This window comes from Rhinatrema bivittatum, chromosome 3, assembly GCF_901001135.1.
Source record: "Rhinatrema bivittatum chromosome 3, aRhiBiv1.1, whole genome shotgun sequence".
In the NCBI taxonomy this organism is placed as follows: Eukaryota; Metazoa; Chordata; class Amphibia; order Gymnophiona; family Rhinatrematidae; genus Rhinatrema; species Rhinatrema bivittatum.
Window position 1 is genome coordinate 538,125,914 of NC_042617.1, and position 25,089 is coordinate 538,151,002.

Below are 25,089 nucleotides of genomic sequence, written 5' to 3' on the forward strand. Positions count from 1 at the left end.
TTCCAAGATCTCAAACAAGATATTCGTACTTTACGGGAAGACTTTTGCTTGTCCATTGCAGATCTCCTGACAGATCTGAGGGACCTTGAAAGAGAGTAGAAGACGCTAAGGCATTGGTGGAGGAACAAGGAACTAAGCTTATGGCCTTGGCGACAGGTATGGAAGAATATCACCAGAAACAGGAGGACATGTTCATAAAACTGGAAGATCTAGAGATTAGATCATGGAGGTCTAATCTCAGATAAGGGGGCTGCCAGAAACTCCAGAGTACACGAATGCCTTGGAGGTTGCCCATAAGATTTGTTCCATACTATTGGCTGCCTTGGAGGAACCGAGAGTGGATCCAAGCCACATGGAAGTGGTGATCGAGAGGGCACACAGAGCGCTGGGCAGGGCCCTGCGCAATGCCCCAAGAGACATAATTGTGTGTATGCACAGCTTTCTGGTTAAGGAAAGGCTCATGAGATGCACTTGAAAATTAGCACCATTTAAGTGGGAAGAGCATGAACTTACCTTATTCAATGACATTTCTCCAGCATCGTTGAAAAGAAGGAGAGAGCTTCAGCCATTGACGACAATTTTGCAAAAAGAACGCATCAGGTATTGATGGCTGTATCCATGGGGCCTGGCATTCACTATGCAAGGGACAACATCCACCGTTAAAACCAATGAAGAGGCCTTCACAATGGTTCGGGAGGTCACGTTGGTGGCTCCTAAGTGGAAAAGAGCCAGGCCAGGCGGGAGGCACCTTACTAGACACTCCGGAGGACAGACTGTGCAGCCATGAGAAATACCAACCTGAATTAAGAGTCTCTCCTCCCTTGAACTGAGTAAGGGAACAGAGCTCTGATACAAGATTTTGCAAAGATGGGAGTTGCGGCTTGCTGATCAAGATACACATGGACAGATAATACTGATCTTTATAATCTGGTAGATTGGACTTTGTGGGATAAAACATAGATACCAAGAGCTTGCAATGGTGCAGAAAGAGAGGAAAGGTTCTGGTGCTAAGAGTTACTTTTCTACCTCACATATGAATCACTTATGGGGAAAAGATGTATTAAGTTTTGAATTGTTATAATGCTAGGGAGGGGAACATCCGGATGACTCTTTCCTTCTTTATAGGGGTCCACGGGAATAGTGGACGGGGATGCGAATGGGGTTAGTGGTTGGGAAGGAAGGGGGAAAGGGGAAGGGGGGTGCGGGAAGGAAGGTAGGGGAAAAGAGTCAGTGTTTTCATGTGGTTTCTGGAACTTTAGTAGATCAAGGTAGAGGTGAACTGCAATACTGGGAGGTAGAGGTTATGCAATCGGAGGGGAGGGAGAGGAAAGGGAAGGTGATGGGAGGGGTACAAGGTCACGATCATGAGTAGTATAACATTTGTGACAATCAATGTAAAGGGCTTAAATTCCCCCTTCAAATGCCAGATGCTGTTCAGGGAATTAAATCGATTGCAAGCAACGGTAGCATTTGTTCAGGAGACACATTTACGCCATAGGGATGAAAGGTTGTTAGCCTCCGCTAAATTCCCATATCAATTTTTGGCGGCCTCCACATATGTTGTATGATGCCAGGGCTGGGGGGGGGGGGGCTATACACCAACACTATTGCTCTTTTTCCTCCCCCTCACAAATGGTATATTGTATATGGTGTTAGGGAGTGCTAGGAGAACAGTCCCATTTGAGAGGAATGTGTGTCCTTGGGCCATGGCACAACCCCAGAAGGCTCCAAGGCAGTACCAAGGCAGGCGAGACGTGTCCAAGCATGGGTGGAAACTGAAGATTCAAACTCTCCACCGGTCCTGCACGCTTCAGGAAGACCAACATGGAAGGCTCAGACGAGGAACTTGGAACATGAAGACTCAGACGAGGAACTTGGAACTCTGAGCACTAGAGAGATTCAGACGAGGACTCGAAGTGAGGAAGTTCAGGATCAAGGTTCAGGATCAAGGACTAGGTTAAGGCTATGACGCAGCGCACCCTACACAGCCCACCACAGGGTGGACCCACGGGGCTGGTCGCAGACCACGCTTGATGCGAGGCAGACTCCAGACGGATACGTAGAAGTTGAAGCTGGAACATGGCAAAGATTCAGAAGAAGCCTGCACCGAGACGTGCCCAACACAGCCGCCCATGGCTGATCACTGACCATGCTGGAGCTGAGCAGGTTCAAACAGAGTTTTAGGTATGGACGGAGCAGCCACAAGGGAATCCGAGGAGCCGGAACGAGATTCAGGAGGGAGAACCAAGACGAGACTTGGCTTCAAACAGGAAGATTCAAGAGACAGGACCAAGACGAGACTTGGCTTCGGACAGGATGACCCTTTGGAGACTTGTGCTGCAGACAAGAAGGCAGGCCTGTGCCACGACATGGCACACCAGGAAAGGTGGCAATGAGGAACCAAGGGCTCAGGACATCAAGACAGGATCATCATGGAACATCAGGACTGGATCACGGAACAACAGGAACATGAAGACTGGATCACGGACATCAGAACAAGCAACGAAGACTCAGGAATCAAAACAGGACATGGAGCTCCAATGAAGACACGAAGACCTGATGGAACGCTGAAAGACAAGACTTCCAGGAGCGAAGAACTCCGATGCAAGGCAAAGCAGGAGTGAAGGTAAAGCCCTTTTATAGGGCTGGAACAGGAGACGCCCAGAATGATGTCATCAGGTGGGGCCCGGGGCACATCTGGCCGTGGGCCCTTTAAATCTAGTAAGGAGGCGCAGCCACATGCCTAGAGGTAGGCAGAAGGAAGAATAGAGTGCTGGCGGTATTCTTGCTGTGAAGGTAGGCCAGGGGTGGCACTAGGCCACAGAGCAAGTTCGAGTGAGGTGTTGGTGGCTCCCTGCCATTGAAGGCAGGCTGACTTGCGGCTCCCTACCGCAAGGGATAACAAAGCTGGGAGCGACTTCCTGGCCGCTTAGGAGGTTGGAAGTGCGGCGGTCCGGGCCATGTGGGCACGGCAGCAGCAGCGGCCTCCTGGCCCTTTGGGTGGTCAGCAGCACGGCTCCAGCGTCGGCGGCCTCCAGCCACGTCAAAAAGGCAGCGCAGCAAAAGTAAAAAGGTGAGAAGCTGCGTGCGGATCAGACCGCAAGTGGTATCACAACATATGGTTTCTGGTAAGGATCCAGCAGGATATCTATACTTGGAAGAGTAGAGGAGTAGCTTAGTAGTTAGAGCAGTGGGCTATGAACCAGTGAAAAAAGCATTCAAATCCCACTGTAGAGGTCAGGCAAATAATCATAGTACCTGAATATAATCTGCTTTGAAGATGCTGAAAAGCATCTGAACCATGCACTTTTGAACACTATGGGCTTTCCCCCATGCTTTAATTTAAAAGGTATTCTATCTCCTTTCTCAATGTTAGCACCAGCAGCTGGGTTCTACCCTAGTTAAGGTAGACCCCATCCTGTCGGTATAGGCTTCCCTTTCCCCAGAATGTTCCTCAGTTCTTAACAAACCTAAAGCCTTCTTCCATGCATCATTTTCTCATCTACGCATTGAGATTCTGGAGATCAACCTGCCTTTAGGGTCCTGAATATGGAATGGGAAAATGCACCCTTGGAGATGCTGACTTTGAATTCCTACCTAAAAGCTTACATTTAGCCTCCCTCCTACATGTTCCTATGTCACTTATACCCACATGTACCACGACAGCTGGCTCTTCCCTAGCACTCTAAAATCTCATCTAGGTGACACTTGAGGTCTGCTACCTTCACACCAGGCAGGCAAATTGCCAAACAATTCTCATGCCCACTAGCCATCCAGCTATTTATATTCTGAATGATCAAATTGCTAACTATAATGGCAGTCCTAATCCTATCCTCCTGGGCACACGCACCTGGAAACACATCCTCAGTGTGAGAGGCTAAAGCTTCACCTTAAGGGCAGCACCTAGCTACAGGACCACTTCCTGCCATACCAAGGAAATGAGCACTTTCTAGGTAATATTGCTGCTCCAAAACAGCACAAGAGCTGCTAGGCTGGAGTTGGGACTCCTCTACTATGACCCTGAAGGATTTCTCTCTGACTGCCTCAGCTCTTACAGGTCTGCCAGGTCTGATTGGACTCATTCTTCGACAGCCAGGATCTCTTTGCACTGGGTGTACACGTACAACCTCTCCTAGCAGATAAATAATTATATATATGGCACTCAATACAAAATACTGGCTAGCCCCCATCTTGCTGCTGGACTTTTTGTCTGCATCTTAATTTTGTTAAATTGTTAAAGTTTTTAAAGCTGTTTAAGGAGTGAGTATGTTTAAATCTAAGAGGTTTTTAAATCTGATTATGAGATGTCTTATGTTAGTTTGTCAATGACCAGAAATAGGACTTAAATTATTCAATTACTAAATATAAGATGAACTGCACATTGTTCTAAATCATTAATTGACACTTATTTTGAAGATTTAACTTCTAATTGAGTAACAATCTATATTTGCATGCAAAATTTTGAGGGAATTGTCTGCCATATATGAGAAATCAGCTGAATTAGAACTGTCCGATTAGGAGTTTGCAATCTCATTATTATCATCAGTTGGAGCTTCCGCCAGCTAAAGCCTACCATCATGTTAAGCTTCAGAACAGGGCCTTCTCCATGGTAGTACCTATGGGATGAACTGCCACCGGAGATCAGAGAGGAAAAAGATCTAATGCAATTCTGAATTAAACTAAAAACATGGTTAATGGTCGCTAAGGTATGTGGAGGGAGTTATTAAGGGCGAGAACAATGATCTGTGAGGTATGGGACGGTAGAAATGGTGGAGGTGGAAGTTACAATCTGATTTTGTCTGTTTTTAATTGTAATTTTGTTTTATTCTATGCATTGTTTTATGTTCTTTTTTGTACATCACTTTGGGCGATTTAAAGTAAATCTGGAAAGCAATTCTTAAATTTTATCAAATAATTTAAATATCAAAAAAGGTGACTGGATGGGAGATGGGGCGAGTGGGAGGTAATCAAACAGTGACAAATTAAAATAAGTGTATATGTTTTAATATGAAAATGATTCAAATGTACGCAACAGTATATATATATATATATATATATATATATATATATATATATATATATCCTGAGCTGCCACAGGAAACTAGGAGCAGTGCCAGTCTGCACCTTTTACTGTTGTAAGTGTAAACCCAAGGGGTCACTAGATGGCGTAGTAGCTCTGTTTTACTGGAGCTATGCTTTCAATGGATCTGACAGGTTAAAAGTTCAATGCTTTAAATTCTAAGGGGCCGATGCAATAAATTCTTGTAGAAAGCGGACGCTGAACAGTCAGGGCCCGCTTTCTTAATGCGCCCCAGGCGCCATGCAATATTGAAATTAGGGGGTCTCGATCGGTTTTCGTGATTCGGCTGTCCGTGGTCAAGGAAAACGGATGCCAAGTTTATCGGCATCGGTTTTCCTTACCGGCGGACAGCCGAGGCATGAAAACCTACGTCGTGTTTATCGGCGTCGATTTTCCTGACTTGCAGACGGCCATCACGAAAACCAATGCTGATAGACCCGGCATCGGTTTTCCTTACTGGCAGACAGCAGGCACGAAAACCGACACCGGTTTACCGGTGTCGGTTTTCGTGACTCGGCCATCCGCCGGTAAGGAAAACCGACGCCGAAGGTTCAGGAAGCAAATGCTTGTCAGTCAAGCATCCGTTTCCTGAAACCAACTGTCTATTTATTTTTTTAGGAGGCAGTACAGAAAAGCAGTTTTTTCTGCTTTTCTGTACTTGATTTAAATGCGCTCAGCTATTAACGCCTGCTCCAGGCAAGCGTTAATAGATGACAGTTAAATGTGCGTCCGAGACGCACATTTTTTTTTTTTTTTGCATCGGGAATGAATGCCTAATAGCCTCATTCAGAGCATTTGCATGTGATGAGCGCTATTAGATTCACTCCGCGTTGGACGTGCGCTGAATATCCGCTAATCCCCTTATTGCATTAGGGGATTGATTAGCGCCTATTCTACCCACGTCTGACTGCGGGTTAACAGTGCGCTCGGCTGAGCACACCATACTGCATCGGCCCCTAAGAATGTTCTGATTTCCTGTGGGTGTTACTGGGAGGCCAAAAAAGGGGAATGGCTAGTAGAAGGAGATATGTAGGTGGCTCATCCTTTAGTGGTGTGTATTGTGTTAAAAGTTTACCTTATTCTTTATATTGGGAAACTTCTAGATTGGTGGTCAAGGACAGCCCTGGTAGGAGTGTGCCTGTGTGCTGAGTGGCAGATGTGACTGCCAGCCGATGGTTGTGAGAGCTGTGTGCAGTGTAAAGGAATATGTGCACATGGACCAGGGGTAGGTCGTCTGAGGAAGAAGTCAGGATAACAGGAGTCTCTGGAGGGTACATGCCAAGGGGGTAGAGGAGAAACACCTAGAACCTCACCCTGAAGTGCTTATCAAAGACCTAAAGGTTGGACTGGAGCTAAAAGGAGAGACCAGTGTGGATTGCAAGAGTGTGAGTCGAGGAGTGCCTGGGGGGTTTCCAACAGCCCAGAGGTGGACAGAAGTGCAAGTGTGGCTTACAAGTTCTTGCTGATTAAGACAACATTTGGAATTTGGATACATAGTCTGTGCTGGGGGGACTTGCAGTACCTAAGGGGAAAGGTTTCAGCTGCTTATTTCCGTGCATGGCTCGGGACTGACACTGTGGCCAACGGACAAGGGGGTATACAGGCCCGGGAGTTGCTTCTGTAGGTAGAGACAGGAGCGTGAACTGATTCTGAAAAGTGAGTACTGAGCACTTTGAGAAGAAAGGGGGGAGATTGGATTTGGACATACGAAGGGACTGTGCTGGAGGGGCTGGCTGGACCTATGGGGGGGTTGCAGCTGTTTATTTCAGCACTGGGCTGGGGACTGACACTGTGGTGTACAGACGCTGGAGTCACTCCTGTGAGTGGGGATGTGAGCTGCTTCTGAAGCATGAGTAGAATAGAGACTTCTGTAACAGAGAAGAAATACCATCAGGACCCCCTAAGAGTGCCAGAAAGAAGAGACTGGTTGATAGAAATTGTGGCAGAGAGAAGTGAGAGAGGCTGCCCAGAAGTGCAGTGATGGAGTTGCTGGAGCCACGGAAATTTTGGATTACAAGTGAAACAACGGTGAAGTGTAAAGAGCTAAATTGTGATTTCTGTGATCATACCAAGATGACGACAACTGAAGTGAATAAGGAACTGGATTGCGATTTCAAGAAACCGTTTTCCTACTGAAAGGGATATTCCGATCCCATGCTAGTAAGTTTTACCCTTTTGCCAGCATTAAGGGACTGGGAGTTTTTAGACCATGCCTAAAAGTTTCCTTCTCCCAAGGCTGGGATCGGTCAGCTTGGTCCCATAAATTGGGGCTGAGCAAGTGCAAAAGGCAGAGGATTTGGAGCTGGTGCTATGAGGAGAGGTTTTTGATGGAGGTCCCAGGCTAGGCCCCTCTGGCCTGGAGAAGAGAGGGTTGGAGGTGCTGCAGAGACTGATTTTAGTAAAGAGAATTTTTTTTTCTAGTTTTTGGACTTGATCCCAGTTTCAGGAGGGGACACTCCCCACACCCCAACACACACACACACACACACACACACTTGAGAAAAGAGAATCTGGATGCGTTGCTTGCCCCACACCCAGGTGAAGTGGGATGCTTCTGCATCTGCCTGGAGTAGAGAAGCTTTTTTGAGAGAAGCAATTCGGTTGTATTGTTGGGAAGTTTTCGCTCTTTGCCATTCAAGGTCCAGAGTTTGAAGACTATCAGAGAGATTGAGACCCTTGCCTTTTTGCCAGGAGCCCACTTTCAGTCACCCAGGAGTGTGGGTCTTTCAAAAGTCCCTACCCCACAGGGATTACTGGCTCAGAGAAGAACGAAGTGAGAACAGGCACGGTGAACTTTTATGTTTTTGTAAAGATTCCTGGACTTTATCTTTTGAATGGACTTTGTAGTTATTTTTTGTTACAGCAATTTTTTTTAAACACCACCTCCAGTATTCTGCCTATTTTTTATCCTGAAGGAAGGTGCTTCCCTCTGAACCAATGAACAGCGAGTATTAACTGTGAGACAGTGAAGAGACTGAAAGTAGATGCCCCGCTCCCTTGCACAACTTGGGCCCAGGAGGTTAAGCTCCCCCCCACCCCCATCGAGAGAATCCATGCCCTGGGGCTGAAAGGACTGGCACTAAAGAAACTGGGACTTAGCCCGGAGACTGAGTGTGTCTCTGCACCAGTTCGGCCCTAACACTGGGCTGCACTACATTAGTACATTTACCTTTTAAGTGTTACAATACATTATTTACTTTTTGGACACTGGAGTTTATGGACACTGGAGTTTATGGGACTATATTGGGAGTGTCTTCAACCAGTTTGGCCTTACAGGGAAACCTGTCCCCAGAGAGTGAGCATAGCTCATCCTTAGTGAGTACATCCAACTCTCCCCAGGGCTGGAAAGTGGCCCCTTGGTACAGGGGTTACGTAAGGCTCCCACAGCATAGACTGCAGCCTAGGAAGAATGCCTGCAGTAAGGATACTATTTCATATGCTGCACTTGATGGGACTTATAGTATGTGAAGGACTTTTATAGTGACAGATATTAATGTTTAATATACCTGTATTGTAAATGTGCCTTCCACTGACTAACACACTGCCCTGTGGCAAAAATCCCTCATTAAGCTACAGATCCCTGAGTATTCTCATGGCCAGTCGGTAGTATACACATTTTTATAACATGTTCTGTACCTCGTATATAGGAGAATATGCTAGAGGCTCTCTGGATCTGCACTGCAGAGTGTTTTCTGATTTTACCCTCAGTTCGCTGCAGAGAGCAGGTGAGGCACTACAAAATCCTCGGTTCAGAGAAATCATTCCACATAGTTGAGAGAAAACAGTTCAGGAGCCTCTCAGAACTGGTGAAATATTACTCCCACACTGAAGATGGACTGTGCACCAGGCTGAAGCAGCCATGTGTGAAGGTAAGAGCATTCCATTCCATTAATAAGTAAACAGAGAGCATCAAACACATTGGATGCAGAGAGAAACCAGAGGAAGACCTAGCGAACGATAAAAGTATAAAATGTTAATGCAAGCAATATTCAAAGGTTTTTATGTGGGAAATCATGCATTTTACTCACATCAAAAATGTGTTTGGAAAATGTCCCCATTTCGCCCCCTCAGTGTAGTTTAAAAGCAGGCAATACTTTTCCCTTTGTGGGGAGGAGGGGGATAGAGGAAAAGGGAGCAGGGTTGGGTCAGGGGAGGGAGGGAAAGTTCAAACTGATTTGGTTTTGAAATCATTGTGTGTTTTAAACACTCAGAATTCTGCTTGTGCCAAACACTCTGGTATACATTTTTATAGGGAAACTGACAGTTATCACAGTTGCCCTCTGTGTTTGCCAAAGAGATTAAGGGAGACATAAGAGAAAAAAAAATATATATACATATACAAAGAGAGAGAGAGAGAAACAGGCAGACTTACAGAGAAACAGTAGCAATGAGAAAGAAAAGGGCTGGAGCAATAGCCCAGTGGTCATAGGAGACAACTTTTGAAAATAACTGAGGGTGCTAAACTCAATACAAATTAACCCTCCCTGAGCATAGTGAAGGAGTTTGCATTTTATTAGGGGTGCTCAAGCATTCACTGCACTTACAGAGCTGGCACCTATGAGTGGTAGTGCCATTTAACGCCACTCAAGAAATCCTAGCTCAGTTTCATCTGGTCCTGTTTCTTGCATTAATCAGGAGTAGGAAACCTGTGGAAGAATTCCTTCCAGCACTGCTGCCATGAGGTCAGCCGGGGCCATTTTGAGTACCAGTTCCAGCAGAGCAGGAGGTGGGGGACTGCTGCTCCACTCACTACATTGCTGCTGTTAGGATAGGTAGAAAAACTCAAATAGAAGTAAAAAATAGCATATATGGTAAAATGGGACATGATTTTATTTAGCTATGTTAGTGATAGAAGGAAGTGCAAAAGTAGCATTGTGAGACTCAGAGGTGAAGGGGAGCAATATGTAGAGACTGATGAGGAAAAGGCAAAATTGCTTTAACAAATATTTCTGTTCGGTGTACACTGTGGAAGGGCCTGGATCAGGACCACATAAAGCAAACACAAATAAGATTGGAAGTGAGGTAAATCTCAATCGATTTTCAGAACAGTGTGTTCGTGAGGAGCTAGCTAAACTTAAAATAGATAAGGCGATGAGTACCAAGGGAACAGAGATATCTTGACAGCTCCGCTGGCTGACCTTTTCAATACTTCATTAGTGTCAGGAGTATTTCTGGAGGACTAGTGATGGGTGAATGTGGTTCCTATTCATAAAAATGGAAGTAAGGAGGAGGCTGGGAACTACAGAACGGTTAGTCTGACCTCTGTGGTGAGCAAACTGACGGAATCAATGAAAAAACAGAAGATTGTGCAATTTTTGGAATCCAATTGATTGCAAGATCCGAGGCTGCGTGGTTTTATTAAAGGTAAATCTTATCAGACAAATCTGATCAATTTCGTTGATTGGGTGACTACAGTTGGATCAAGGAAGAGTGCTAGATGTAATGTACATCGATTTCAGTAAGGCCTTTGACATAGATCTGCATAGGAGACTTATAAATATATTGAATGCCCATGGTATGGGACCTAGAGTAACTGACTGGGACGAAGTAGCTAAGTCCCAAATCCAGTCTGACAGCCCCGGTGCTGTCATTGATCAGAAAAGTCTCCCTGTTGGAGAGCATCACTCTGGTGGAACTGGACAAACGTTAGGGGAAGGGGGAGACTTTTCCAAAAGGACAGGCTCCACCTTAACCAGAGTGGAACCAGGCTGCTGGTGCTAACTTTTAAAAAAGAGATAAAGCAGCTTTTAAACTAGAACAAGGGGGAAAGCCAACAGTCACTCAGCAATGCATGGTTGGAGGAAGATATCTTCAAGGGATACTAATGAAACAGGAGAGTTAGGGCATCCCAACAGAGAGGTTCCAATAAAAGTAAAAGTAGCCCATGTGCCTATAAGAAAAGAATCATCTGAGTTAAAGGATTGCAAATTATCCTTATCAACTGAAAAGCAGGTTGTTAATACAAACAAAAATTACACTGTATGCCAATGTCAGAAGTCTAAGAAGTAAGATGGGAGAGTTAGAGTATATAGCAGTGAATGATAAGATAGACATAATTGGCATCTCAGAGACCTGGTGGAAGGAGGACAAGCAATGGGACAGTGTTATATCAGGGTACAAATTTATATCGCAATGATAGGCAGGATCAACTTGGTGAGGGTGTGGTGCTTTATGTCCAGAAGGGCATAGAATCCAACAGGATAAAGATGATACAAGAAACTAAATGCACAGTAGAATCTATATGGGTAGAAATCCCATATGTGTTGGGTAGGAGTATACTACTGACCACATGGACAAAATGATGAGACAGATGATGAAATGCTAAGAAATCAGGGAAGATAACAAATTTGGCAGTGCAGTAATAAGGGGACCCAATATTGACTGGATAAATATAACATCAGGACATGTTAGAGACATAAAGTTCCTGGATGGAATAAACAACTGTTTCATGGAGCAGTTGGTTCAGGAACTGATGAGGGAGCTATTTTATAGGGATGTGCATTCGTTTGCAATGCATTGGCAATCCGCAACATATATGTCCCTATTCATTGTATTCATGGGTTTGCGAAACGTATCACGATCCCCCACGAATACAAACATATCATTAGTTTCATTCTTTTGGCTCTCAGTGATTTCTTAGCAGCCGTTTAAAATAGGAGAAGGCCATGTGGGAGTATCCATAGCAAAAAACCTGCTATTAATTAAGTTGACTTAGAAAATAGCCACTGCTATTACTAGCAATGGTAACATGGAATAGACTTAGTTTTGGGGTACTTGCCAGGTTCTTATGGCCTGGATTGGCCACTATTGGAAACAGGATGCTGGGCTTGATGGACCCTTGGTCTGACCCAGTATGGCATGTTCTTATGTTCTTATGTTTCCTGTGAGTCATAAGTGACCTCACAGCCCTGTCATAGTGTGGGTCAGACAGGTTGGCAAGGAGACCAGAATGCAACCTATCAGAGCTAAGCCGCTCTCACTCAGTGCTCTGTGACGCTATTCCTGATGACGCAGCACTATTTATACATTTAGCACACGGCGTGCCACACACTTTCTTGGCGGGGATGGTCTGGGGAGGTGGTCCGGGGAGGTGGCTGAACTCAGAGCAAGTTTGAGTGTCTCATATCTGTATTCAATTGCTAGCTACTTAAATTGAAAAAGATATTTGTTCAATTTGGCTGCATTGCCAGCTAGCCCTGTTTTTTTTTTTTTACCACACTTTTTTAAACTGATCTGAGATGGGCTCTCTGTGCCACTGAGAGAAGCTGCTAACACTAGCAGTGGCATTTTGCTGCTTATTTTAACCCTTGGGGTAGGTTGCAAGCAGGATTTGGGTATCGTGGGTAGGATATATATTGAATTTCTAGCTAGTTTGATAGAATTGTCATTGAAAAAGATATTTCATCAATTTTGCTGCTGTACCAAGCCAGGCTTTTTGTTAACTGCAGTTTTTTTTTAATTGAACTCACTGTCTCTCTGTGTGCTTTTAATCCAAGAAGGCAGTGCACTGGGCATCAGTGACAGTGGGCACTGGGCAGTTTTGCAGACTCACGAATATTGGGACAGTGGTTCTCTCTGAAGCCAAATCCTCTTTTGTAGTTACAACTCTGTTGTGTATGCACAATACATACATTACATTAGTGCACATCAAGGCACTGTGCCTGTGAGCAGCTAGTTTTGCAGACTCACGTATATTGGGACAGCGGTTCTCTCTGAAGCCAAATCCCCAGTGGGCCTCTTTTGTAGTCACAACTTTGTTGTGTGCACAATACATACATTACATTAGTGCACATCAAGGCACTGTGCCTGTGGGCAGCCAGGTTTGCAGACTCACATATATTGGGACAGCGGTTCTCTCTGAAGCCAAATTCCCAATGGGCCTCTTTTGTAGATATAACTTTGTTGTGTGCACAATACATACATTACATTAGTGCACATCAAGGCACTGTGCCTGTGGGCAGCCAGTTTTGCAGACTCACGTATATTGGGACAGAGGTTCTCTCTGAAGCCAAATCCCCAGTGGGCTTCTTTTGCAAATAATTATTTTATTTGAAATCCCTAGTAGGCAGTGACATTAAATCCATAATGTCAGGGAAAGCTAGATGTGGTCGAGTGATTGGGACTGGGAGAGGAGGCACCTCAAAAGGGAGTGCCAGTCCCTCATTAAAGTTAAAAAGGGACCTGTTCCAATCTAACATCTCTGGAGGGGCAGGCAGTTCCATCTGGAAAAAAATTGAAACCTAAAGATGATGCATCGCCACCACCTGTTTCTGACTCTGTAGTTTTGGAGGTGAGGGAAGGGGAGGCAGAGTCATGCAAGACAAAATGGCGATACCCAAAAGCAGCAGTGCAACAGCAGACACAACTTAGCTTGACAATGTAGCGCAGACAATGTTTGCTTCTGATTCTGATGAAGAATCATCTTTTGTGGGAAGAAGTAATAGCTGACGAAGGTTTAGTAGGATTCGTTAGTTCTGTCTTAGCCTCCACTTCAGTGCTGAAGGGGAGAGATGAAACTGATGAGGAGGAGGAGGAAGAGCAGTCAGCGCAGGCACAGAGTGTGACTGATGCCCCTGGCATTGCTTCTCAGGGTGCACCCACTACTTCAGCTCCAGTGCCAGCATCCACCCCAAAGGCTATAGAGAAGGGATCACGAACGACATCTGTGATCTGGAGCCACTTTAAAGTGATGGAGGACCTGCGTTTTGCTCAGTGTAATTACTGTGGCAGGGCTATTAGCAGAGGCAAGCAAATGGGACATCTATCTAATTTTGGCATGACGCATCATATGAAGAAGCAACACCCAACAACAGTACTGCAATCTGGGGATGGTGCAGTACCAGTCAGGGGACCCCTTTTTCCAGGCAGCGTAAAGTGGATGAAAAGGAGCAGAGTCACCCCACACCCTCAGCCTCTTCTAGCAGTCAGGTGGCAGGCCAGCAGCCTCCTGCCATGTGGCAGAAGCGACAACCCACCATGGAGGAAATGGGGTGGTGTGCGGTAACACTATCTCGTGGTAGGAGGCAGGCAGTCTCAAAAGTTGTAACCAGGAGCATTGGGGAAATGATTGCCCTTGATGACCAGCCCTTGCAGATAGTGGAGAATGTGGGTTTCAAGCATTTTCTGAAGGTCGTAGTTCCAAATTACAAAGTCCCCTCCAAAACCACATTTAGCAGAAAGGTCATCCCCAGCCTGTACAAGCAGTGTCGAAGTCGCATCCAAGCACTGCTAGCTAAGGCACAGGTGAGTGTGCATTTCATCTGCGATATCTGGACTGCCTTGAATGCTGCACACTCTTACCTCTCCCTGATAGCACACTGGTGGGACCTGGCTGAGGCAGGGGCAGGCAGCAGCTCTATTATTAATATTAATATAAATTAATATTGTACATATTGTATATAGGCTATATGCCACTTCTATATACCCACATTTTAATATTTAATTTTAATTTTATCCATATGTTACAATGTTCCTTATATTGTTTAATCAACTGTTATCTTGTTACAATGTAAAAATAGGGCAGTTCCGGCTCTATTCAACCTGTTATCTGGAAACCGATGTGATATCTCGATCGAATGTCGGTATACAAAAGAAATAAATAATAATAATAATAATAATAATATTAGTGAACAAGTATCAGGGTGGAGTTGGACTTTACTGCACACCCACCTGACGGACCAGGCCCATACTGCAGCCAATATTCTAGCATGTATCAGAAAGATGCTGGACGGCTGCAACTACACCAGCGAGACAGGAATCCTCAGGCAGAGTTCTTTGTCACAGACAATGGTGAAAACATGGTTAAGGCAATAACCAATAGGCGCTTTCGGAACATCCGATGTTTTGCACACACTCTGCACCTGGTAGTGAAGTCAGCTCTGGGGTTGGAGTCCAGTCACCAAGAGAATGAATACCTGCATACGTTAATACACAAGTGCAGGAACATAGCAGTGCACTTCCACAGAAGTGTGAAGGCGGGGCAGGTTCTCCGACAAAAGCAGACTGATTTGAACATGCTTCACAAGCGTCTCATTCAAGACATTGCCACCCTATGGAATTCCACCTATATGATGCTGCATAGGTTAATGGAGCTGCAGACACCCCTTCATGAAGTTTCTGGTTCAATGGACATAGGTGTGCAGAATCCCCTAGGGCATCATGATTGGTTAGTCATGAGTCAGCTGGTTAAAATCCTGCAGCCCTTCAAGGATGTCACGGAGGAGCTGAGTTCCAGACGTGCCACCTTGGCTGACATCATCCCTATAGTTAATTTCATGGATGGAAATTTGAAGGGCTTTAAACAGGAAGAGGGAATGACAGCTGAGATGCTGTATTGTCTGGACCTTTTGCAGCAGCAGGTGCAAGAGAGATTAAGGCATTTAACAGAAGACCACACATACATGCTCGCCACAGTCTGTGATCCCCGTGTAAAAAGGGAAACTCGCCCTACAGTCCAATTGTCTCTCATTTGTGAAGGAACTCCTGTTAGCAAAAGTCCATGATCAGGAGCGCCATAGGCAGAGACAGATTAGGCATGAAGCAGAGGAGGAAACAGCGGCAGGCACTTCAGAGAGTTGTGCTAGCCCAAGCAGGAGCAGCACTCTGTCAGCGACAGCTAGTACCTCCTCCTTCTCCACTTCAGTACGGCAAAGGCATGTTGTCCATAAAGATTCATCTTTTGTGCTACGGGCTAGAGAGAAAGTAGCTGGCATGAGTGACTCTCAGCCCACCCAAGCAAAGGTGACACTAGCACAACTGTCAGTGACACGGTATCTCTCAGAGCCCACAGAGGACATGCAGACAGATCTGCTGGCATATTGGGCACACAAGTCCGCTGTCTGGCCACACCTAGCCAAAGTGGATCAGCAATATCTGTCATGTCCACCATCCAGTGTGTCCAGTGAATGTGTATTTTCAATGACAGGGGATATCATGGCCCCTCATCACTCAAGGCTAGCATCAGAGTTGATGGAAATGCTGGTGTTTTTGAAAAGAAACCTGCCTTTGCTTGGGTTTCCAAATTTTCCCTGTGAATGGCAAGATGAATAAAAGCAATTGAAAGCCTTGCAGCAGCTCCAACTGCCTCCTATCCTCTAGATAAAATCAGCACAGGTACCTGACCTCAAATGCTGTGCCTGTCCGTCCACTGTCCAGGCCGTACATCCCTACAAGGGCCTGACCAGAAATGCCGTGCCTATCCATCCACTGTCCAGGTCTTACGTCCCTACAAGGGCCTGACCTGAAACGCTGTGCCTGTCTGTCCACTGTCCAGGCTGTACGTCCCTACAAGGGCCTGACCTGAAACACTGTGCCTGTCCGTCCACTGTCTAGGCCGTACGTCTCTACAAGGGCCTGACCTGAAATGCTGTGCCTGTCCGTTCACTGTCCAGGCCGTATGTCCCTACAAGGGCCTGACCTCAAACGCTGTGCCTGTCCATCCACTCTCCAGGCCATACATCCCTACAAGGGCCTGACCTGAAATGCTGTGCCTATCCGTCCACTGTCCAGGCCATATGTCCCTACAGGGCCTGACCTGAAATGGTGTGCCTGTCCGTCCACTGTCCAGGCTGTACATTCCTACAATGGCCTGATCTCAAATGCTGTGCCTGTCTGAGTTTAATTCTAGTATTTCTAATTTCAGTTTCATGTATTTGTGCATCACTTCTTTCCAGAATATTCTTTTCCTGTTTAGCAACATTTGGAATGTAAGAACAGAAAAGGCTGACTTCAGATGTTTGGAGCTTGCATAGTTCATATGTTCAATAGTTTTCCTGACTTTCATTATTTATTTATTTATTTATTTCTTTAACTTCTTTTACTATACCGATTCTCAAGACCAGGTCTTATCATACCGAATATGGGCCATGTTCCCGAAATCTTTCTTAGGTGCCAACAGTAATGTTTCTAGTACTATAGAAAACTGGTGGTAGTTGCAATCTAGTTCATCCTTTGTTTTCCCATAGTTTATAGAGACACTATGTAAACCACAAAGTCAACATAGGTTGATATTGTAGATTTGGACTTGAGTAGCGGTTTTCTTATTTCTGAGAGCTCTTCATGTTCCTTTGTCATCAGCTGAAGTACATAAGTACAGTTAATAGCTTCTTGGTATTCACAAATAATCTCCAGATCAGTTCTTGCTTCACAAATGGCAGTATCTATTGCTTTAAAAGCATCCTCTGTTGAATTATCTTTCAGAAATGAAAAAGATGCCATTTTGTGCTGGCAGTGAACCAGTTAAAGAAGAAGTGACAGATCAAACCACAACATACCTGCACAAAGGAAATCCTCTAATGCTGTGCCTGTTGTCCAGGCCTTATGACACTACATGGGCTTGACTCCGAACACTAATGCTGTGCCTGTCCATCCAGGCCTTACATCCCTACAACGGCATGACCTCGAATGCTGTGCCTGCCGTCCAGGCCTTACATCCCCACAAGGGCTTGACTTCTATCCTTGAATGCTGTGCCTGCCTGTCCATCCAGGCTTTATGCCCCTATGTGGGCTTAACCTCTATCCTCGAATGCTGTGCCTGCCTGTTCGTCCAGGCCTTATGTCACTAAAAGGGCTTGACCTCTATCCTCAATTGCTGTGCCTGTCCATCCAGGCCTTATGTCCCTATAAGGGTTTGACCTCTAATGCTGTGCCTGTCCGTCAGGCTTTAAGTCCCTAAAATGGCTTGACCTCTAATGCTGTGCCTGTCCGTCCAGGCCTTATGTCCCTACATGGGCTTGACTCCGACCTCTAATGCTGTGCCTGTCCATCCAGGATTTACGTCTCTACGAGAGTTTGACTTCTAATGTTATGCCTGTCCATCCAGGCCTTATTTCCCTACAAGGGCTTGACTTCTATTCTTGAATGCTGTGCCTGCCTGTCCATCCAGGCTTTATGCCCCTACGAGGGCTTGACCTCCTGCTGTTAATTAAATTGACTTAGAAAATAGCCACTGCTATTACTAGTAACAGTCGCATGGAATAGACTTAGTTTTTGGGTACTTGCCAGATTCTTATGGCCTGTATTGGCCACTGTTGGAAACAGGATGCTGGGCTTGATGGACCCTTGGTCTGACTCAGTATGGCAAGTTTTTATGTTCTTATGTAATGCTGTGCCTGCCTGTCTGTCCAGGCCTTATATCCCTAAAAGGGCTTGACCTCTAATGCTGTGCCTGTCCATCCAGGCTTTACGTCTCTACAAGGGTTTGACCTCTAATGCTGTGCCTGTCCGTCCAGGCCTTATGTCCCTACAAGGGCTTGACCTCTAATGCTGTGCCTGTCTGTCCAGGCCTTATGTCCCTAAAAGGGCTTGACCTCTAATGCTGTGCCTGTCCATCCAGGCTTTACGTCTCTACAAGGGTTTGACCTCTAATGCTATGCCTGTCCATCCAGGCCTTACATAAGAACACAAGAACATAAGAAAATGCCATACTGGGTCAGACCAAGGGTCCATCAAGCCCAACATCCTGTTTCCAACAGTGGCCAATCCAGGCCATATGAACCTGGCAAGTACCCCAAAAACATCCCATTAAGGGCTTGACTTCTATCCTCGAATGCTGTGCCTGCCTGTCCATCCAGGCTTTACGTCTCTACTGGATTTGACCTCTAATGCTGTGCCTGTCCGTCCAGGCCTTACATCCCTATAAGGGCTTGACTTCTATCCTCGAATGCTGTGCCTGCCTGTCCAGCCAGGCTTTATGCCGCTAGGAGGGCTTGACCTCTATCCTCGAATATTGTGCCTGCCTGTCCATCCAGACCTTACGTCCCTAAAAGGGCTTGACCTCTATCCTCAATTGCTGTGCCTGTCTGTCCAGGCCTTATGTCCCTACAAGGGCTTGACCTCTAATGCTGTGCTGTCCATCCAGGCCTTATGTCCCTAAAAGGGCTTGACTTCTAATGCAGTGCCTGTCCATCCAGGCTTTTCATCTCTACAAGGGTATGATCTAGAATGCTGTGCCTATCCATCCAGGTCTTATGTTCCTACAAGGCTTGATTTACCTCAAATGCTGTGCCTGTCCATCCAGGCCTTATGTCCCTACAAGGGCTTGACCTCTATCCTCTAATGTTGTGCCTGTCCGTCCACTCTCCAGGCCGTACGTCCCTACAAGGGCCTGACCTGAAATGCTGTGCCTGTCCGTCCACTCTCCAGGCCATACGTCCCTACAAGGGCCTGACCTGAAATGCTGTTCCTGTCCGTCCACTGTCCAGGCCGTACATCCCTACAAAGGCCTGACCTCAAACGCTGTGCCTGTCCATCCACTGAACAGGCCGTATGTCCCTACACAGCCTGACCTGAAATGCTGTGCCTGTCCGTCCACTGTCCAGGCCGTACATCCCTACAATGGCCTGACCTCAAACGCTGTGCCTGTCTGAGTTTAGTTCTAGTATTTCTAATTTCAGTTTCATGGATTTGTGCATTACTTCTTTCCAGAATATTCTTTCCTGTTTTGCAACATTTGGAATGTAAGAACAGAAAATGCTGACTTCTGATGTTTGGAGCTTGCAGAGTTCATATGTTCAATAGTTTTCCTGATCTTCATAATATGGGCCATGTTCCCGAAATCTTTCTTAGGTGCCAACAGTAATGTTTCTAGTACTATAGAAAACTGGTGGTAGTTGCACTCTAGTTCATCGTCTGTCTTCCCATAGTTTACAGAGGCACTATGTAAACCACAAACTCAACATAGGTTGATATTATAGATTTGGACTTGAGTAGCGGTTTTCTTATTTCTAAGAGCTCTTTATGTTCCTTTGTCATCAGCTGAAGTGCATAAGTAAAGTTAATAGCTTCTGGGTATTCACAAATAATCTCCAGATCAGTTCGTGCTTCACAAATGGCAGTCTCTATTGCTCTATTTATTTATTTAACATTTTTCTATACCGTCATTCAGTGGGGACCGTCACAACAGTTTACATTAAGGCACATAAAAATCATGCTAAAGAATATTAAATTACACAGGTGCCATTAAGGATCAGTAGTATAGTTTGTAAACAATATTAATTGGTAAGTGTAATGAATCATGTCCACTTCTCATTGCATCAGTTTGGGATACGAGATCCTCTGTTGAATTGAAAAGATGCCATTTTGTGTTGGCAGTGAACCAGTTCAAGAAGAGGTGACAGATCAAACCACAACATACCTGCACAAAGGAAATCCTCAAATGCTGTGCCTGTCCGTCCAGGCCTTATGTCCCTACATGGGCTTGACTCTGACCTCTAATGCTGTGCCTGTCCATCCAGGCCTTACATCCCTACAAGGGCTTGATCTTGAATGCTGTGCCTGCCATCCAGGCCTTATGTCCCTAAAAGTCTTGACCTCAAATTCTGTGCCTGTCCGTCCAGGCCTTTTGTCCCTTCAAGGGCTTGACCTCTATCCTCGAATGCTGTGCCTGCCTGTCCGCCCAGGCTTTATGCCCCTATGAGGGCTTAACCTCTATCCTCGAATGCTGTGCCTGCCAGTACGTCCAGGATTTACGCACCTATGAGGGCTTGACCTCCTGCTATTAATTAAATAGACTTAGAAAATAGCCACTGCTATTACTAGTAACGGTAGCATGGAATAGACTTAGTTTTTGGGTACTTGACAGGTTCTTATGGCCTGGATTGACCACTGTTGGAAACAGGATGCTGAGCTTCATGGACCCTTGCTCTGACCAGTATGGCATGTTCTTATGTAATGCTTTGCCTGCCTGTCTGCCCAGGCCTTATATCCCTAAAAGTGCTTGACATCTATGCTCGATTGCTGTGCCTGTCCGTCCAGGCCTTATGTCCCTACAAGGGCTTGACCTCTAATGCTGTGCCTGTCTGCCCAGACCTTATGTCCCTAAAAGGGATTGACCTCTAATGCTGTGCCTGTCCGTCCAGGCCTTATGTCCCTACAAGGGCTTGACCTCTAATGCTGTGCCTGTCTGCCCAGACCTTATGTCCCTAAAAGGGCTTGACCTCTAATGCTGTGCCTGTTCATCTAGGCTTTACGTCTCTACAAGGGTTTGACCTCTAATGCTGTGCCTGTCTGTCCAGGCCTTACATCCCTATAAGGACTTGACTTCTATCCTTGAATGCTGTGCCTGCCTGTCTATCCAGGGTTTACGTCTCTACAAGGGTTTGACCTCTAATGCTGTGCCTGCCCATCCATGCCTTACATCACTATAAGGGCTTGACTTCTGCCTGCCTGTCCATCCAGGCTTTACACCGCTAGGAGGGCTTGACCTCTATCCTCAAATACTGTGCCTGCCTGTCCGTCCAGGCCTTATGTCCCTAAAAGGGCTTGACCTCTATCCTCAATTGCTGTGCCTGTCTGTCCAGGCCTTATGTCCCTATAAGGGCTTGACTTCTAATGCTGTGCCTGTCCATCCAGGCTTTTCGTCTCTACAAGGGTATGATCTAGAAGGCTGTGACTGTCCATGCAGGTCTTATGTTCCTACAAGGCTTGACTTCTATCCTCGAATGCTGTGCCTGCCTGTCTGTCCAGGCTTTACTCCCTTAAGAGGGCTTGACCTCTATCCTCGAATGCTGTGCCTCTCTGTCCAGGCCTTATGTCCCTAAAAGGGCTTGACCTCTAATGCTGTGCCTGTCCTTCCAGGCCTTATGTCCCTATAAGGGCTTGACCTCTAATGCTGTGCCTGTCCATCCAGACTGTACATCTCTACAAGGGTTTTACCTCTAATGTTGTGCCTGTCCGTCCAGGCCTTATATCCCTAAAAGGGCTTGAACTCTAATGCTGTGCAGGTCCGTACAGGCCTTATGTCCCTAAAAGGGCTTGACCTCTAATGCTGTGCCTATCCGTCCAGGCCTTATGTCCCTAAAAGGGCTTGACCTCTATCCTCAGATGCTGTGTCTGTGGGTCCAGGCCTTATGTCCCTACAAGGGCTTGACCTCTATCCTCGAATGCTGTTCCTGTCCGTCCAGGCCTTACATCCCTAAAAGGGCTTGACCTCTAATGCTGTGCCTGCCTGTCCATCCAGGCTTTACGTCCCTACGAGGGCTTGACCTCTATCCTCTAATGCTGTGCCTGTGTATCCTTGAATGCTGTGCCTGTCCATTCAGGCCTTATGTCCCTACAAGGGCTTGACCTCTAATGCTGTGCCTGTCTGCCCAGACCTTATGTCCCTAAAAGGGATTGACCTCTAATGCTGTGCCTGTCCGTCCAGGCCTTATGTCCCTACAAGGGCTTGACCTCTAATGCTGTGCCTGTCTGCCCACACCTTATGTCCCTAAAAGGGCTTGACCTCTAATGCTGTGCCTGTTCATCTAGGCTTTACGTCTCTACAAGGGTTTGACCTCTAATGCTGTGCCTGTCTGTCCAGGCCTTACATCCCTATAAGGACTTGACTTCTATCCTTGAATGCTGTGCCTGCCTGTCTATCCAGGGTTTACGTCTCTACAAAGGTTTGACCTCTAATGCTGTGCCTGTCCGTCCAGGCCTTACATCACTATAAGGGCTTGACTTCTATCCTCGAATGCTGTGCCTGCCTGTCCATCCAGGCTTTACGCCGCTAGGAGGGCTTGACCTCTATCCTCAAATACTGTGCCTGCCTGTCCGTCCAGGCCTTATGTCCCTAAAAGGGCTTGACATCTATCCTCAATTGCTGTGCCTGTCTGTCCAGGCCTTATGTCCCTATAAGGGCTTGACTTCTAATGCTGTACCTGTCCATCCAGGCTTTTCGTCTCTACAAGGGTATGATCTAGAAGGCTGTGTCTGTCCATGCAGGTCTTATGTTCCTACAAGGCTTGACTTCTATCCTCGAATGCTGTGCCTGCCTGTCTGTCCAGGCTTTACTCCCTTAAGAGGGCTTGACCTCTATCCTCGAATGCTGTGCCTCTCTGTCCAGGCCTTATGTCCCTAAAAGGGCTTGACCTCTAATGCTGTGCCTGTCCTTCCAGGCCTTATGTCCCTATAAGGGCTTGACCTCTAATGCTGTGCCTGTCCATCCAGACTGTACATCTCTACAAGGGTTTTACCTCTAATGTTGTGCCTGTCCGTCCAGGCCTTATATCCCTAAAAGGGCTTGAACTCTAATGCTGTGCAGGTCCGTACAGGCCTTATGTCCCTAAAAGGGCTTGACCTCTAATGCTGTGCTTATCCGTCCAGGCCTTATGTCCCTAAAAGGGCTTGACCTCTAATGCTGTGCCTGTCCATCCAGACGATACATCTCTACAAGGGTTTTACCTCTAATGTTGTGCCTGTCCGTCCAGACCTTATGTCCCTACAAGGGCTTGACCTCTATCCTCAGATGCTGTGTCTGTGGGTCCAGGCCTTATGTCCCTACAAGGGCTTGACCTCTATCCTCGAATGCTGTTCCTGTCCGTCCAGGCCTTACATCCCTAAAAGGGCTTGACCTCTAATGCTGTGCCTGCCTGTCCATCCAGGCTTTACGTCCCTACGAGGGCTTGACCTCTATCCTCTAATGCTGTGCCTGTGTATCCTTGAATGCTGTGCCTGTCCATTCAGGCCTTATGTCCCTAAAAGGGCTTGACCTCTAATGCTGTGCCTATCCGTCCAGGATTTACGTCTCTACTAGGCTTTGACCTCTAATGCTGTGCCTGTCTGTCCAGGCCTTATGCTCCTAAAAAGGCTTGACCTCTATCCTCAATTGCTGTGTCTGTCCATCCAGGCTTTATGTCTCTACAAGGGTTTGACCTTGAATGCTGTGCCTGCTCTTCCAGGCCTTATGTCCCTACAAGAGCTTGATCTCTATCCTCGAATGCTGTGCCTTTCTGTTCAGGCCTTATGTCCCTAAAGGGCTTGACCTCTAACGCTTTGCCTGACCATCCAGGAGCCCTTTTCCTGCTCAAAGGAAAGGGAACTCTCCCTGGGATAGCCAGCCAGCCTATCTCTTAGTACCTGTTGACCCATGTTAAACCGCTGTTCACATGGCATCCTTCTGCACATAGCCACGCTTTGAAGGCTCGTACTCCACTCTAGGGGCCAACCCTTTGCGAGCCTGGGGAGTCCTTCCCTGCTGAAAGGAAAGGGAACTCTCCCCGGGGTAGCCAGCCTATCTCTTAGTACCTGTTGACCCATGTCAAACCGCTGTTCACAGTGAGTCCTCCTCCACATCGCCACGCTTTGAAGGCTCATGCTCCACTCTAGGGGCCAACCTATTGGGGGGGAGCCCTTCCCTGCTCAAAGGATAGGGAACTCTCACCGGGGTAGCCGGCTAGCCTACCTCTTAGTACCTGTTGACCCATGTTGAACCGCTGTTCACATGGCATCCTCCTGCACATAGCCATGCTTTGAAGGCTCATGCTCCACTCTAGGGGCCAACCCTTTGCGAGCCTGGGGAGTCCTTCCCTGCTCAAAGGAAAGGGAACTCTCCCCGGGGTAGCCGACCGGCCTACCTCTTAGTACCTGTTGACCCATGTTGAATCGTTGTTCACATGGCACCCTCCTGCACATCGCCATGCTTTGAAGGCTCGTGCTCCACTCTAGGGGCCAACCCATTGCGGGGAGCCCTTTCCTGCTCAAAGGAAAGGGAACTCTCCCTGGGGGTAGCCAGCCTGTATCTACCCTGTGACCCATGTTGAACCGCTGTTCACATGCACCCTCCTCCACCTCAGCCTTGAAAATTCTCGTTTGTATATCTGCTACGTCCACCAGATTTTAAAAGACCAGCAAGAGCTCACTAGATGCCAATGGAAACACCCCACTCTAGTGGAGGAGTAGCCAAGTGATTACAGCAGTGTGCTATGAACCAGGAATCTAGGGTTCAAGTCCCACTGTAGCTCCTTGTGAACATGGGCAAGTCACTTTACCCTCTATTGCCTCAGGTATAAACTTACAGGCTGATTTAATAAAAGGTGTGGTAGAGTGGGCACTCCTAGGCATGCAATTCAGTATTTAAATTAGGCTGGGCACTAATAGGAGGTACTAGGTCCAAGCTGCACATTTTTGTGGATAAGTGCAAGGTGATGCATATAGGGGAAAATAACCCATGCTATAGTTACACAATGTCAGGTTCCATATTAGGTGCTACCACCCAAGAAAGAGATAGATTTATTTATTTATTTATTTAT

General features: G+C 46.6%; 1 protein-coding gene across 1 annotated transcript in view; it reads left to right on the plus strand.

The window, feature by feature from the left end:
* The window catches only part of LOC115088261 (tyrosine-protein kinase SRK2-like), a 79,328-nt gene that overhangs the window by 17,304 nt on the left and 36,935 nt on the right, over positions 1–25,089 (plus strand). The window contains exon 3 of the mRNA XM_029596366.1: positions 8,789–8,949. Coding sequence (XP_029452226.1) covers positions 8,789–8,949 — 161 coding nt within the window. The remainder of the gene's footprint in view (positions 1–8,788; positions 8,950–25,089) is intronic.